At 52.6% G+C, this 14,088-nt stretch overlaps 1 protein-coding gene across 5 annotated transcripts in view; it reads left to right on the top strand.

Annotated features, from left to right (window-relative positions):
• C4H11orf49 (chromosome 4 C11orf49 homolog) overlaps nt 1-14,088 on the top strand; it is a 150,499-nt gene that overhangs the window by 131,040 nt on the left and 5,371 nt on the right. For all 5 annotated transcript variants that reach the window (XM_039536700.1, XM_039536699.1, XM_039536704.1 and 2 more), the window contains 3 exons: nt 1,802-1,887; nt 3,529-3,724; nt 5,546-5,655. In XM_039536700.1, coding sequence (XP_039392634.1) covers nt 1,802-1,887; nt 3,529-3,724; nt 5,546-5,655 — 392 coding nt within the window. The remainder of the gene's footprint in view (nt 1-1,801; nt 1,888-3,528; nt 3,725-5,545; nt 5,656-14,088) is intronic.

Raw genomic sequence — 14,088 nt, 5'->3', positions numbered from 1 at the left:
GTATCCCCTCTCCACAGAAAATGTGCATAGCATACTCCTACCATTGCCCACCTTGTGCAGGAAGGAGAATTGTATTAGCAAAAGCGTTGGTGTCAGGGTGTTGAGGTTGTCTGGCGAGAAGATCAGGATCTGAAGGGAGGGAGTCCCACTTCTAAGTGATGTGGCCTGTAGCGTTTCCAGTGCTTGAAGAGTGGTTTGAAATGCCAGTGGCTGAGCTGCAGTGCCTGGGAGACGAAGATGCTCTGCCTGCCAGCTTCAAAGCCATCTCCTTGATGTGGCCACTGACAATCTCGGGAACATGCTTATTAGTGAGAATTAAGAACTGAAGCTACTGCTGCTCTAGACAGGAGGAGGTTTCTGGGACATAATAAATAAATCAGAAGCACTTTGACATCTTCAAAGGGTTTTGTTTTAAACAGTGACTTTTCTCCTGGGGACCCTCTTAGCCCCAGTGTTTCTTCTTTGAGGTAATTAATTCAAGCTGCTTTGCATGCTTGTTATGCCACAGTGAATTGAGCGGGTCCAAGTGGCAGGGAGGGAAGCCTCTTGCACAGATGGGTCCTATAGCTCTTTTAACTCAGCCTCCCACACAGCTTCCTAGAGCCTCTTTCCCAAGCCCCTTAGCGCACACTGAGGGCTCCCAAGCCTACCTGGGTATCGGAGCTTAGGTTTCTCTCCTCTTCCTTTGCTGGTTCCTCTCCCTTTGTTAGACCCCCGCCTCTACCTTCCCACCTTCAGAGTCTGGCCTCTTTCTCCTCGCATAGCAGCAGTGGTAAGAGTATTGTTCCTGGGGTTTCACCTCTGAGCCCCTGCTGGCCTTTGTTCTTGCATGGCTCCGGAATCCAGAGGTTCCCCCAGAACAGAGGTATCCCTAAAAGGAGTTGACTTTGCTGCCACTTCAGCCCCATCCGTACAGCCTCCATGGCCTTGGTTGATATTGCCTGTATTTATGATGTATGGTGCAACATGTGGTGTATATAGCTCCATATCTGTGCCTGGTGCTTTGCAGAAAGAAAGAAGATATTGTCCCTGCCCAAAGAGGTGGTCAGTCTCCAAGAGACCTGTCATGATGACATTCAGGGAGAAACAACCTCATGCATGAGGGAGGGAGGGTAGGAAGTTTTCAGACACAGTGCAGTAAGGAGGCTCCTTGTGCCAGGTGCACATCAGGCTATTTCCCTTTTTATATAAATGGGATTTGCTTGACCTGGGAGTGGGAGTCTCTCATCGTTGTCATCTTCACCATGAAATGGAAAATGGCCTAATTTGGAGCACTCCTTTACACATACAGGGCCTGATTCTCCTTTGATTTACACCAATTTTACACCAGTGTAACTTCATTGTCCTTAGTTCAGTTACTCCTGATTTACTCTAGTTTCAGATCAGAACCAGGCCTGCAATTTTTGTAAACCTGTGTGATTGCCAATATGTATTCCACCATGTCCATCATACTGTTATGCAATTTGAATCAATTGCTGCTTGGTATTTGTTCTGCATTCTGAGACAAAGTCCCTGTTCACAATCATTGAGGCTGAGCTACTAGCAGTAATAGACAAGAGCCTTCCCCTGAGTCTGAGTTACCAAGCTTTCCTCATCTGACACCCCTGGTGACGCACACAGATCTGGGAGTTCCCAACTTCCCTCGATGGGCTTCTTCCCACTGGGTTTGGGAAGCTCCCCTTGAGGGACCACCCTCTTCCAAGGTCTGAACTTTCTGACCTACTATAAGGAAAAGGAGCAAGTTGCAGAGTGTTGTTGCCTTGTGTTTGCTGAGTTCTCTCTCTCCTCCTCTTGCTCCCAGGATTGTGCTCATGGATGACGCCATGGATTGCTTGATGTCTTTTTCTGATTTCCTCTTTGCCTTCCAGATACAATTTTACTACTCAGGTGAGTCCAGTCTGCCGGAGGCTGGTGCCTCCACCATCTGCCCTAGCTTGTCTCTTTCTGTTGCAGCTTCTCAGCCCCCAAGTGTCTCTTGCACTCTTTCAAAACTAATAAAAGGAAATACTTTTCACACAAAACACACACGCAGCCCGGGGAACTCATTGACACAGAATATCACTGAAGTCAGGAGCTTGCCATGATTCAAAAGGAAATTATACATTAATATGGAGAGTTATAATGGTAAATATGTATATATTTAAAAGATCCTTATGAGGGATATAAACCGTTAAGCCTTGGGCCATATGTCAACCTCTAACTATTCGGTCTTAGGGAGCAGATTTTCGTATAACTGTCTACTGCAGGGTTTCTTTTTCTGCAGTAGCTGGTACTGGCCCCTGCTGGAGACAGGATACTGAACTAGATAGCCTGCTAGTCTAATGCAGTATGGCAATTCCTATATTCCAAGCTGTGCAGTTAGATTCAGCCCCTGTCCATAGTACAAACATCTGCCTTTCTCAAGACTATTTCTCTGCATACTTAATGATGAGGTCTTTCCTGCTGTGAATTCCCTCTGTGAAGCCCAGCATTATCCATGACCATGTCATCAAGGTGAAGCAGCTCAGGGTACTAGTTTTGTGAGGGGTGGACTGAAATAGGTTTGGAGTGTCCTGAGTCAAGGATGGGAAAAGTCTGAGAAATGGCATGTGGTTGAAAAAACTTTCCTTGATACAGCAGATATTTCCACAATGAGCTACAGAGCCTCAACACAGCCTCAGAAGTCACCACTGCCCCCCCACACACATGGTCTTAGTCTCATTCACACATGCATTTCATACACACACCCAAAACACACTACCCCATTTTTGTTAGCACATGCACACCGTGCACACACACAGTCGCACACACTCTCCCACCAACCCACACACATGCAAACCACTCCAAGTGGAATCTAGATTTGTAAACTGTTGACCACATCCATAAACAAACTTGTTTAAAATTAGATTCTTGCAGTAAACAGTGGGCAGAACTGGGAGCCTGAGGAAAGCACTTTCTGCCAGCTCTAGCTCTGGCCCATCCTGGCCTTTCTTTTAGATCCCATGTTGTATTTACTTTGGAGCTGTGCTGAGGCAAGCTGGGATGCAGACTGGAGCCTGCCTAACCCGCTCCCTCGGCTCCTACTGCAATTCCTAACATTCAGTTCCTAACTTGGGTGATGTTTCATTCAGTGGAAATGGAAGGGGAGTGGAGATTTTTGTGGTTTAGAAACTAATTTGGCAGGGTGGCATTGACATTAGCCCCCACACCCTACTTTTTTACCCACATGTAGCTTCCTTTGCCCCTTAGATGAACTACATTAGAGTGGGTGGCTACCTGCAGTAACTTTGGGTACCTCCCCTTGCAGCTCTTCACACTTGCAGTTTATATGGAAGATGCCTTTGTGCAGCACATGGGCCTGTATGGTATGTGATGTAAACAGGCAGGATGCCTCAGTGCTGTACATTTGTTCAGGTCATACTGGTCTTACATACAGCTGCAGATGACAGTTTAGTCCCAGCTCTGGCCAGAATCTGGTAGATCAAGTGACTGTTCTAACTGTCAATCCTATCATAGTCCTGAGTGCTAAGCCATCCTCCTGCTTTGCAGAGTTCCTAGATAGTGTTGCTGCCATTTATCAAGATCTGTTGACTGGTAAGAATCCGAACACTGTGATTGTGCCAACATCATCCTCTGGGCAGCACCGTTCACGCCTGGCTCCGAGTGAGTGCAGCCCACTTGACGGGGTGGAGGCATCTCTGTTCTACCACTGCCTAGAGTCCCTGTGTGATAGGTCAAAATACAGGTAAGGAGTAAGGGCAGACTCACAGCCAGTACCTGGAAGATTGTCTTAGGAAGGGTGGAGCTCTGAGGAACTATAGGGCTTTGCATCAGCTGTGGACCGCTCTAAGTCTCCTTCAGTGGGTGTGAAGGGAGAGAACTCTGTGCAACAGGCCTAACAAAGAAAGATAAATTATTTCACAGACATAAGCATTGAGGGGGTTAGCTGATCATCGGGATAAATGGTTCCCATTGGGGCTATGCTTTCCTTTGGAGATTGTTCTTCTGCCCTGACCTCCTTGCCTATGGAAGAGGCTCAGTGGGCAAAGTGTGTTCGCAATAGGGAATGAGCAAAACACTGTTGACTTCCTGGAGGTAGAAGTGGTAGGAAAGGCCTCTTAGCATCAGAGTAGTTTGCAGAGATTTGTATAGATGCAGTAGCTAGTCACTAAGATGCAGTGTACAGTATAACTAGAGCCCTACCAAATTCACTGCCATGAAAAATGCATCATGGACCATGAAATTTGGTCTCCCCTCATGAAATCTGGTCTTTTGTGCACTTTTACCCTGTACTATACAGACTTCACAGGGGAAACCAGCATTTCTCAAATTGGGGGTCCTGACCCAAAAGGAAGTTGCGGGGGGTGGGTCACAAGGTTATTTTAAGGGGATTGCAGTATTGACACCCTTACTTCTGTGCTGCCTTCGGAGCTGGGCAGCTGGAGAGTGGCAGCTGTTAGCCGGGCGCCCAACTCTGAAGGCAGTGTCCTGGCAGCAGCAGCACAGACATAAGGGTGGCAATACCACACCATACCATCTTTACTTCTGTGCAGCTGCTGGCGGCAGCTCTGCCTTCAGAGCTGGGCTCCCAGCCAACAGCCGTCACTCTCCAGCTGCCCAGCTCTGAAGGCAGCACCACCGCCAGCAGCAGCGCAGAAGTAAGGGTAGTGGTATTACAACCTCCTCTACAATAACCTTTTGACCCCCTCACAACTCCTTTTTGGGTCAAGACCCCTACCATTACAACACTGTGAAACTTCAGATTTAAATAGCTGAAATAATGAAATTTATGATTTTTAAAATCCTATGACTGTGAAATTGACCAAAATGGATCGTGAATGTGGTAGGGTCGTAAGTATAACAGCAGGCAGCTTGTGGGGAAGCAAAAGGCTTTCAAGCGTACTGCTCCAGCAGCAAACTAGCACTGCAGGGAGGGGCCACGTCTCACAAAGGTGCTGTTAGAAGAATGCTTTAATTATGGAAAGTATTTGAGTGGTACCCGTTGTCTTGGTATCTGAACACCCAGGCACATTAATGAAGTTATTCTCACAACAGCCCCAGGAGCTTGGGACTATAATTAACCCATTGGACTGATGAGGAGTTCAGACACAGAACAAACAAGTGACTTGTCCAAGGGAGTATATTAGAGGAAGCAGTAGACCCATATCACCAGAGTCACAGTCTGGTGCCCAGTCTACAAGACTATACTTCCTTCAGCACAGCATAGAAGAACACCAGGCCTTACAGATACAGATTTCTGTAGCCTCATCTGCTCAGGTTCCTACATGTCCAGGTAGATGGAGTGCCCTGCCAGAAGGCTTTCTCCTCTCCTTGGACTGGAGGAAATTATGGCTGATTTGGGGGATCTACCCTAGCTTGAAAGTCTTGCTTAGCAAAAGGCAACAGGTGGAAGCAGGTTTACTTCCCCCATCCATTCCAGGAGGACACAGTCAGGGAGCACAGCTAGGGCTGCTTCAGGGTGGTCAGACATCAGGGAATTAGAAGGATGATGATGTTCTATGACTCATGCCAGGTTTTATTTTCCTCTTCCTTCTTCTCCATCTAGCTGTCCCCCATCTGCCCTTGTCAAAGAAGTGCTGAGCAGTGTACAGAGACTGACTTTCTATGGATTCCTTATGGCTCTTGCAAAGCATCATGGGATCAACAGAGCCCTAGGTAAGGGGAGGAACAGAGCCCTATGGATATGGCCCTAGGTTTTTCCTGGTTCTGCATTTTTTGTGGAATTTGCTGTAGAATCATGCAGCAGATTTTAAATTGTCTTTGAAAATAAAGGTCTCCCTCCCTTGTGGTCACAAATGAAACCTTATGAAACAAATGAAAACATAGTCCGACGCAGCAACATCTGTCTGAGTCTGCAGAGTGCCTGAAACAATAGGTCTAGGGAGGTATTGAGATTTGAGATGTTGACATTGACACCTATAATAGCAATATTGTTAACTATTTACTTGCTGATCATTTTAACAGAATGATCTTATCCATCTTATTTAATGTGTTTATCCATTAATGTTGGAAGGCGCGGGTATTGTGTTAAGGGGCAAGTAAGATTGCTCTCAGAAGTTGCTAGGGTGGGGAAAAGACGGTTACTCACCGTAGTAACTGTTGTTCTTCGAGATGTGTTGCTCCTATCCATTCTAGTTAGGTGTGCGCGCTGTGCGTGCACGGCTCTCCAGAACTTTTTTACCCTAGCAACTCCGGCAGGCCGGCTGGGCGCCCCCTGGAGTGGCGCCGCTATGGTGCTGAATATATACCCCAGCCGGTCCGTCCGCTCCTCAGTTCCTTCTTGCCAGCTACTCCGACAGTGGGGAAGGAGGGCGGGTCTGGAATGGATAGGAGCAACACATCTCGAAGAACAACAGTTACTATGGTGAGTAACCGTCTTTTCTTCTTCGAGTGAATGCTCCTATGCATTCCAGTTAGGTGATTCCCAAGCCTTACCTAGGCGGTGGGGTCGGAGTGAGACGTGGCGGAGTGTAATACCGCGGAGCCAAAGGCTGCGTCGTCTCGAGACTGTTGCACCAACGCGTAGTGGGAGGCGAAGGTATGGACCGAAGACCAGGTGGCCGCTCGACAGATGTCCTGGATGGGAACGTGGGCCAGGAAGGCGGCCGACGAGGCGTGCGCCCTCGTCGAGTGTGCGGTGAGGCGGCATGGTGGCACGCGAGCAAGCTCGTAGCAGGTCCGGATACACGCAGTGACCCAGGAGGAAATCCGTTGGGAGGAGATCGGCTCGCCTTTCATGCGGTCAGCAACCGCTATGAACAGCTGGGGCGAACGCCGGAAGGGCTTAGTCCGCTCGATGTAGAAAGCGAGCGCCCTGCAGACGTCGAGGGTGTGCAGCTGTTGCTCCCGAGGCGAGGCATGCGGCTTCGGGAAGAATACCGGGAGGAAGATCTCCTGGTTGAGGTGGAAGGCCGACACCACCTTTGGGAGGAAGGCCGGATGTGGTCGAAGCTGCACCTTGTCCCCGTGGAAGACGGTGTATGGCGGACTAACCATCAGAGCGCGGAGCTCAGAGACTCGCCTCGCTGATGTAATGGCGACGAGGAAGGCCGCTTCCAGGAGAGGTAGAGCAGGGAGCACGTGGCCAAGGGCTCGAAGGGGGGACCCATCAGCTTGGCCAGCACGAGGTTCAAATCCCAGGTCGGGGCAGGACGCCGCACCGGCGGGTACAAGCGGTCCAGGCCTTTAAGGAAGCGGGAAACCATCTGGTTAGAGAAGATGGACCGACCTTCCACGGATGAACGAAAGGCGGACACTGCTGCCAGGTGAACTCTTAAGGAGGAGACCGCAAGACCTTGCTCCTTAAGGTACCAGAGGTAGTCCAGGATGGTAGGGACAGGGACTACGAAGGGATTGAGGCCTCGTTGGTCGCACCAGAGCGCGAACCGCTTCCATTTCGCCAGATAGGTGGAGCGAGTGGAAGGCTTTCTGCTCTCTAGCAGGACTTGCTGCACTGCCGCCGAACAGTCCCTCTCTGCGTGGGTCAACCACTCAGGTACCAAGCTGTAAGATGGAGGGACTGTAGGCTCGGATGGCGGAGTCTGCCGAAGTCCTGAGTGATGAGGTCCGGCCACAACGGAAGGGGGATGGGATCCCGAACGGAGAGCTCGAGCAACAGGGAGTACCAATGTTGCCTCGGCCAGGCCGGAGCTACGAGAATGACGGTGGCTCTGTCCCTCCGAAGCTTCTGTAACACTCGATGGACGAGCGGGAACAGAGGGAAGGCATAGAGGAGGTGATCCTTCCAGGAATACAGGAAGGCGTCCGACAGGGAGCCCGGCGCGTGACCCCGGAACGAGCAGAACAGGTGGCACTTCCTGTTCGCCTTGGAGGCGAATAGGTCTATCCGGGGAAACCCCCACCTGCAGAAGATTGTGTGCACGACGTCGGGACAGAGAGACCACTCGTGGGAGAAGAAAGACCTGCTGAGATGGTCGGCCAGCATGTTCTGTACTCCCGGAAGAAAGGACGCTTCTAGGTGAATGGAGTGGGTCACACAGAAGTCCCACAGGAGCATCGCCTCCTTGCAGAGGAGGGAGGAGTGGGCTCCGCCCTGTTTGTTCACGTAGAACATTGCTGATGTATTGTCCGTGAACACTGTCACACAGCGGCCTTGCAGGTGGGTGCAGAAGGTGCGACAGGCCAGACGGATCGCTCGCAGCTCGCGGACATTGATGTGCAGAGCGAGCTCCTGGGGCGACCACAGGCCTTGGGTGTGAAGATCGCCCAGGTGAGCTCCCCAACCGAGCGCTGAGGCATCCGTGGTCAGAGTGGCGGATGGGCGAGGAGGATGGAACGGGACTCCCGCACAGACAATCTCCAGGTCTAGCCACCAGTTGAGGGATTCGAGGGTTGGCCTAGAGACTGTGACCACCATATCGATGGGATCTCGATGCGGCCGGTATACCGACGCGAGCCAAGCCTGGAACGGGCGGAGGTGAAGCCGTGCGTACGCGGTGATGTACGTGCATGATGCCATGTGGCCCAGGAGGCGGAGGCAGGAGCGCACCGTCGTGGTTGGGAAGGAGACGAGGTCCCGGATGAGGGAGACCATCGTCTGATGTCGAGATCGCGGTAGGCAACCCCGGGCCAACGAGGAGTCGAGGACCGCTCCAATGAACTCTACCCGCTGCGACGGGATCAAGGTGGACTTCTCGGTGTTGATGAGAAGACCGAGTCGTCGGAAGAGGGACAGTATGTCTGTCAACTGGGCCATCACCAGCTGTCGAGACTGTCCGCGAACCAGCCAGTCATCGAGATACGGGTAGACATGTATCCGACGACGGCGGAGGGCTGCGGCAACCACCGCCATGCATTTGGTAAATACCCTCGGTGCGGTGGAGAGCCCGAACGGCAACACGGCGAACTGGTAGTGGGCGTTGTTGACCACAAACCGGAGGTAACGTCGATGGGGAGGATAGATCGTGACATGGAAGTAGGCGTCCTTCATGTCGAGGGCGGCAAACCAGTCTCCCGGATCCAGACAGGGAATGATGGTCCCCAAGGTGACCATGCGAAACTTGGGCTTGAGCAGGTACTTGTTCAGCTCGCGAAGGTCCAGGATAGGACGTAGCCCCCCTTTCGCTTTGGGGATGAGAAAATAACGGGAGTAGAATCCCCTGCCCTGCCTGTCTTGAGGCACTGCTTCTATGGCACCCACGCTCAACAGAGTCTGGACCTCTTGTAAGAGGACTTGCTCGTGAGAGGGGTCCCTGAAGAGGGACAGGGAGGGTGGGTGGGTTTTTTTGGCGGGGGCGAAACAAATTGAAGGCGGTATCCCGACTGGCCTGTTTGAAGCACCCAGTTGTCCGTTGTTAATTGGGACCACGCCGAAAAGAAATGGGAAAGGCGGTTGTAAAATAAAGGGGTAGGATCCGGTAGGGAGAGTGATGGGCCGTCCTCGTGCGTCCCATCAAAAGGCCTGCTTGGCCCCCTGAGGGGCCTTGGAAGAGGCCTGGCCCTGGCTACGCCTATTGCCGGGAGGACGACGGCGATTTGGAGCCGGTCGCCGGCTATTATACGGGCGGTAGCGTTGTTGGTAGAAGGACCGGGGAGGTTGCTGCCGGAAGGACCTGCGCTGTGTCGCCGGCGTGTGCATCCCTAGGGTGCGGATGGCAATGCGACCGTCTTTCAGGGTCTGGATCCGGGAATCAGTCTTCTCGGAGAAGAGACCCTGCGTGTCAAACGGCAGGTCCTGCAGTGTATATTGCACCTCCGGCGGTAGGGTGGAGGACTGCAGCCAGGCGATGCGCCGCATCGTCACGCCGGAGGCTAAGGTCCGAGCTCCCGAGTCCGCAGCGTCGAGGGCGGCCGTGATGGAGGACCTGGACGATTTCTTTCCCTCGTCCAACATCGCCGAGAACTCCTGGCGGGAGGCTGTTGGCAGGAGCTCTGTAAACTTCGCCAGGGACGTCATGATGTCAAAGACGTACCTGGCGAGGAGGACCATCTGGTTGGCGATGCGCATTTGTAGGCCGCCCGCCGAGTAGATTTTGCGGCCTAACAGGTCCATGCGCCGCGCGTCCTTTGACTTGGGCGCAGGGGCAGGTTGACCGTGCCTCTCCCTGTCGTTGACCGACTGGACGACCAACGAGTCCGGGGTCAGGTGAGTATATAGATACTCGTAGCCAGTGGGAGGGACAGAGTACTTGCGCTCAACCCCACGGGCCGTAGGAGGAATGGACGCAGGCGTTTGCCAAAGTGTGGTGGCATTCTTTTGAATCGTCCGCACGAATGGCAATGCCACGCGCACTGGAGCCTCTGACCCAATGACATTCGTTATGGGGTCCTCGTCCTCCTGGACCTCCGCCACTGGGAGAGCCATAGCCGTCGCCACGCGGCGAAGCAGGTCCTGGTGCGCCTTCAAGTCTATCGGCGGAGGCTCCTTGGCCGACGCTCCAGCCACCGCCTCGTCAGGTGAGGACGAGAAGGATAAGCCCTGGACGACAGCCTCCGACGATGGATCTGCTGACTGCTCGTCGGGAGGGTCGGGCTGTGTGTGCCTCTGGGGTTCAGGCGGTATGGAACCCGCGCCTGGTGACGAAGGGGCTGGCCGGCTGACGGTCGCCTCTGGTACCCTGCGCTCAGAGGCCGGGGCTCTCGGGGGGAATGGCACCCCCTGAGTCTCATACTGGGCCCAGGGAACCCAGAATCCCCACTGCTGTGCCCCCTGAGGTTGGTCCTGTGGGGTAGGTGGCAGGTGCCCGTAGCCGTCCACCCCGGAAGCGACCGACGCGGGGCGGGATGGCCATGGAGGTGCCGAGGCGCTGACGGAGTGCGCCGTCGAATAAGGCAGTCTGTCCCCGGACGGTAGCGAGGATCGGTACCGGTCTGCTCGGTACCGGGATGGCGACCGAGAGCAACATCCGCCACGGTGCCAGGAGCTTGACCTGGATCCGGATCTGCGGTGCCGGGAGCGACTACGCGAGTCGCGGTGCCGGGACGGAGCCCTCCGTCGGTGCCGACGCGACGGCGATCTGGACCTGGTGCGACGCCGGGAGTGCGACCTGTACCGCGATGATGAGCAGTACCGGGACTGCGACCGACGTCGAGACGGCGAGCGGTGCCGAGATCGCGAGCGACGGGACGGGGACCTGCGATGGGACCGGGAACGTGACCGGGATCGGGAGCGTCGTCCGTGCCGTCTGTCCAGAGAGGGTGGCCGGGTCATCCTGGCCGGCTTTCCTGCCGACACGACAGCCCGCACCGGCGGTGCCGGGGGCTGGAGGCTCGGTGCCTCTAAGAGCTGTATAAGCTCACGCGCGGAGGAGAATGTCTCCGGCGTAGATGGCAGCCGGGGCTCGACCACGGTCGGTACCGGGGAGCATGGCGGCGCCGGACTCGACGGCCCTTGCGGCGCCGGAGTCAATGGCCCGGTGCACATCTTGTGCACGGCCACCGCGGGGGCCGCAGGTGGCGCAATCGTCTTCGCTGAGTCCTCAGCACGGGCCTTAGCAAGTGCCTTCGCCAGCATGTGTCTTTTGAAGGTGAGAGCGGCGGTGCCGGCCTTGAGCCGCTGGCTTTGAGGTAACAGATTTTTAGACCGAGGAAGCGCGGTGGATCTCATATATCTGGATTTCAGAAGCTTTGATGCCGCGCCGCATGAGGAATTACTGGTTAAATTGGAAAGATGGGGATCGAATGAAAACCAGAGGTGGATAAGGAGCTGGTTAAAGGGAGACTGAACAGAAAGAACACTTAACTGTCCGGTTGGAGGGTTACCAGTGGAGGAGGCAGGCTCGGTTTTGGGTCCGATTTTATTCAATCTATTTATTGCTGACCTGGGAACCAAGAGTAGGAGTGGGCTGATAAAGTTGCGGATGACACCAAGTTGGGGTATTGTCAATTCGAAGAGGATCGGGATCTTCTCCAGGGAGATTTAGATGACCTTGTAAACTGGAGTATTAGTAACAGGATGAAATTCAATAGTGAGAAGTGTAAGGTTATGCATTTAGGGATGTCTAACAAGAACTTTAGTTATAAGCTGGGGACGCACCAGTTGGAAGTAACGGAGGAGGAGAAGGACCTAGGAGTCCTGGTTGATCGCAAGATGACTATGAGTAGGCAATGTGATGTGGCGTTAAAAAGCTAATGCGGTCTTGGGTTGCATTAGGCGAGGTATTTCTAGTAGGGATAAGGAGGTTCTAGTCCCGTTATATAAGGCATTGGTGAGACCTCATTTGGAGTATTGTGTGCAGTTTTGGTCTCCCATGTTTAAGAAGGATGAATTCAAACTAGAACAGGTTCAAAGAAGGGCCACTAGAATGATCCGAGGAATGGAAGGCCTTTCGTATGAAAGGAGACTTGAGGAGCTCGGTTTGTTTTCCTTAACCAAAAGAAGGATAAGAGGAGATATGATTACACTCTTTAAATATATCAGAGGATAAATACCAGGAAGGAGAAGAATTATTTCAGCTCAGTGCTTATGTGGACACGATGACTAACGGATATAAACTGTCAGTCAGGAAATTCAGGCTTGAAATTAGACGAAGGTTTCTAACCATCAGGGAGTGCAATACTGGAACAGTCTACCGAGGGAAACAGTGGGGCGAAGGACCTCCATGACTTTAAGATTAAGCTAGATAAGTTTATGGAGGGGATGGTATGATAGGATAACGGGCTTAGTCAATAGGTCAATTATGTGCCTGGTATGATATAACCTTTTCCAGAGGGTTTGGCTGGAGAGTCTTGCCAAGGAATTTTCCTCCAGGGAAGATTGGCAATGGCCCTGGAGGTTTATGTGGCCTGCATCTTGCAGGAGGTCAGACTAGATGATCATAATGGTCCCTTCTGATCTTGAATTCTATGATTCTATGATTCTATGAGTTCCAACTGGCCGTCACGGGCGGTAAGAAGGAACTGAGGAGCGGACGGGCCAGCTGGGGTATATATTCAGCGCCATAGCGGCGCCACTCCAGGGGGCGCCCAGCCGGCCCGCTGGAGTTGCTAGGGAAAAAAAGTTCCGGAGAGCCGTGAACGCGCGGCGCGCACACCTAACTGGAATGCATAGGAGCAATCACTCGAAGAAGAACTGAGTTCAGGTCCCCTTTCCCCCAAATTTTAAATGATCTTCGTCCTTGGCTACAAGTGAAAAGGAAGAAAAAAATGCATCCTCATCCCCAATACCTCCTTGGGGCCAAAGACCGAACTATCTCCCAGACCTTCACAACTGTCTCCCACCCCAACTGCCTAAGCCTGCAGCTTTCCCAAATAACCCCTCCAAGGCAGTTGTCAGTACAAAAACCTGTGCCATATTGAAATCTGGGGCCAATGTAAAATACATTGAATTTAATATCAGAAAAAGGCACAAGGGAAACTGAACTGGTTGGCTAATTCAGGGTCATATTTAAGGTTGTCATATCCTCCCATTGTGAACAGATGTGAAGCTGCTGGAGAATTCTGCACCAAACTGGGTTAGAACCCCGGGGAAGAAGCGGGTTGGCTGTAAAATGTCAGCCCTGGGTGGTGAAGAGCACATTGGCTCTCCCAGCTGAGACCCATTTCTCTGTTGCAGAGGTCAGTGTTATCCAAGAGCAGGAGAACTGGACTGCTCCTTGCCTATGCCTCATTTGTATAGATTTCAAACCCTTTATTCCATGCAGACCCTCTGCCTTGTTTGTGCTTCCCCTTCCCTTCCTGCAAAAGGGAACAGAGAGCTCACTTGTTGGTTGAATTCAGCAGGGCTGAATCTGTAATCCCAGGGCTGTCTCAGGGCCTAGGAGGAATATCTGGATGCCTGGGGCTCTCACCTCTTAGCCTTCACATGGTGAGACCCAATCAACGGGACTTCCATCCTATTGGACAGTTTCTCCCTCTAGTTCTAGGGCTGAGTCTCTAGTAGTCCTCATACTTCAGAGACAAGCCTCAGGGGAAAGTAGCTTCCCTTGCCTGAAATGCCTGCTCCTTCTCACAGGTGTGTGTCTTGGCAGAGAGCAGAATTGTCCTCTCCCTGATTGAGCCTCCGCCCTCTATAGACTATTTGAGCTGCGAATACTCCTCTCAGGCAGGGCTGTTTACCCAGCAACACAGAGATTATATATCAAAGGGACATGAATACAACCCAGCAATCTCCTCTGCAAACAGAATTAG

This window comes from Mauremys reevesii, linkage group 4, assembly GCF_016161935.1.
Source record: "Mauremys reevesii isolate NIE-2019 linkage group 4, ASM1616193v1, whole genome shotgun sequence".
Classification (NCBI taxonomy): Eukaryota; Metazoa; Chordata; order Testudines; family Geoemydidae; genus Mauremys; species Mauremys reevesii.
Note: the sequence above shows the minus strand (reverse complement) of the source record. Positions and strands in the feature narration are given on the sequence as shown.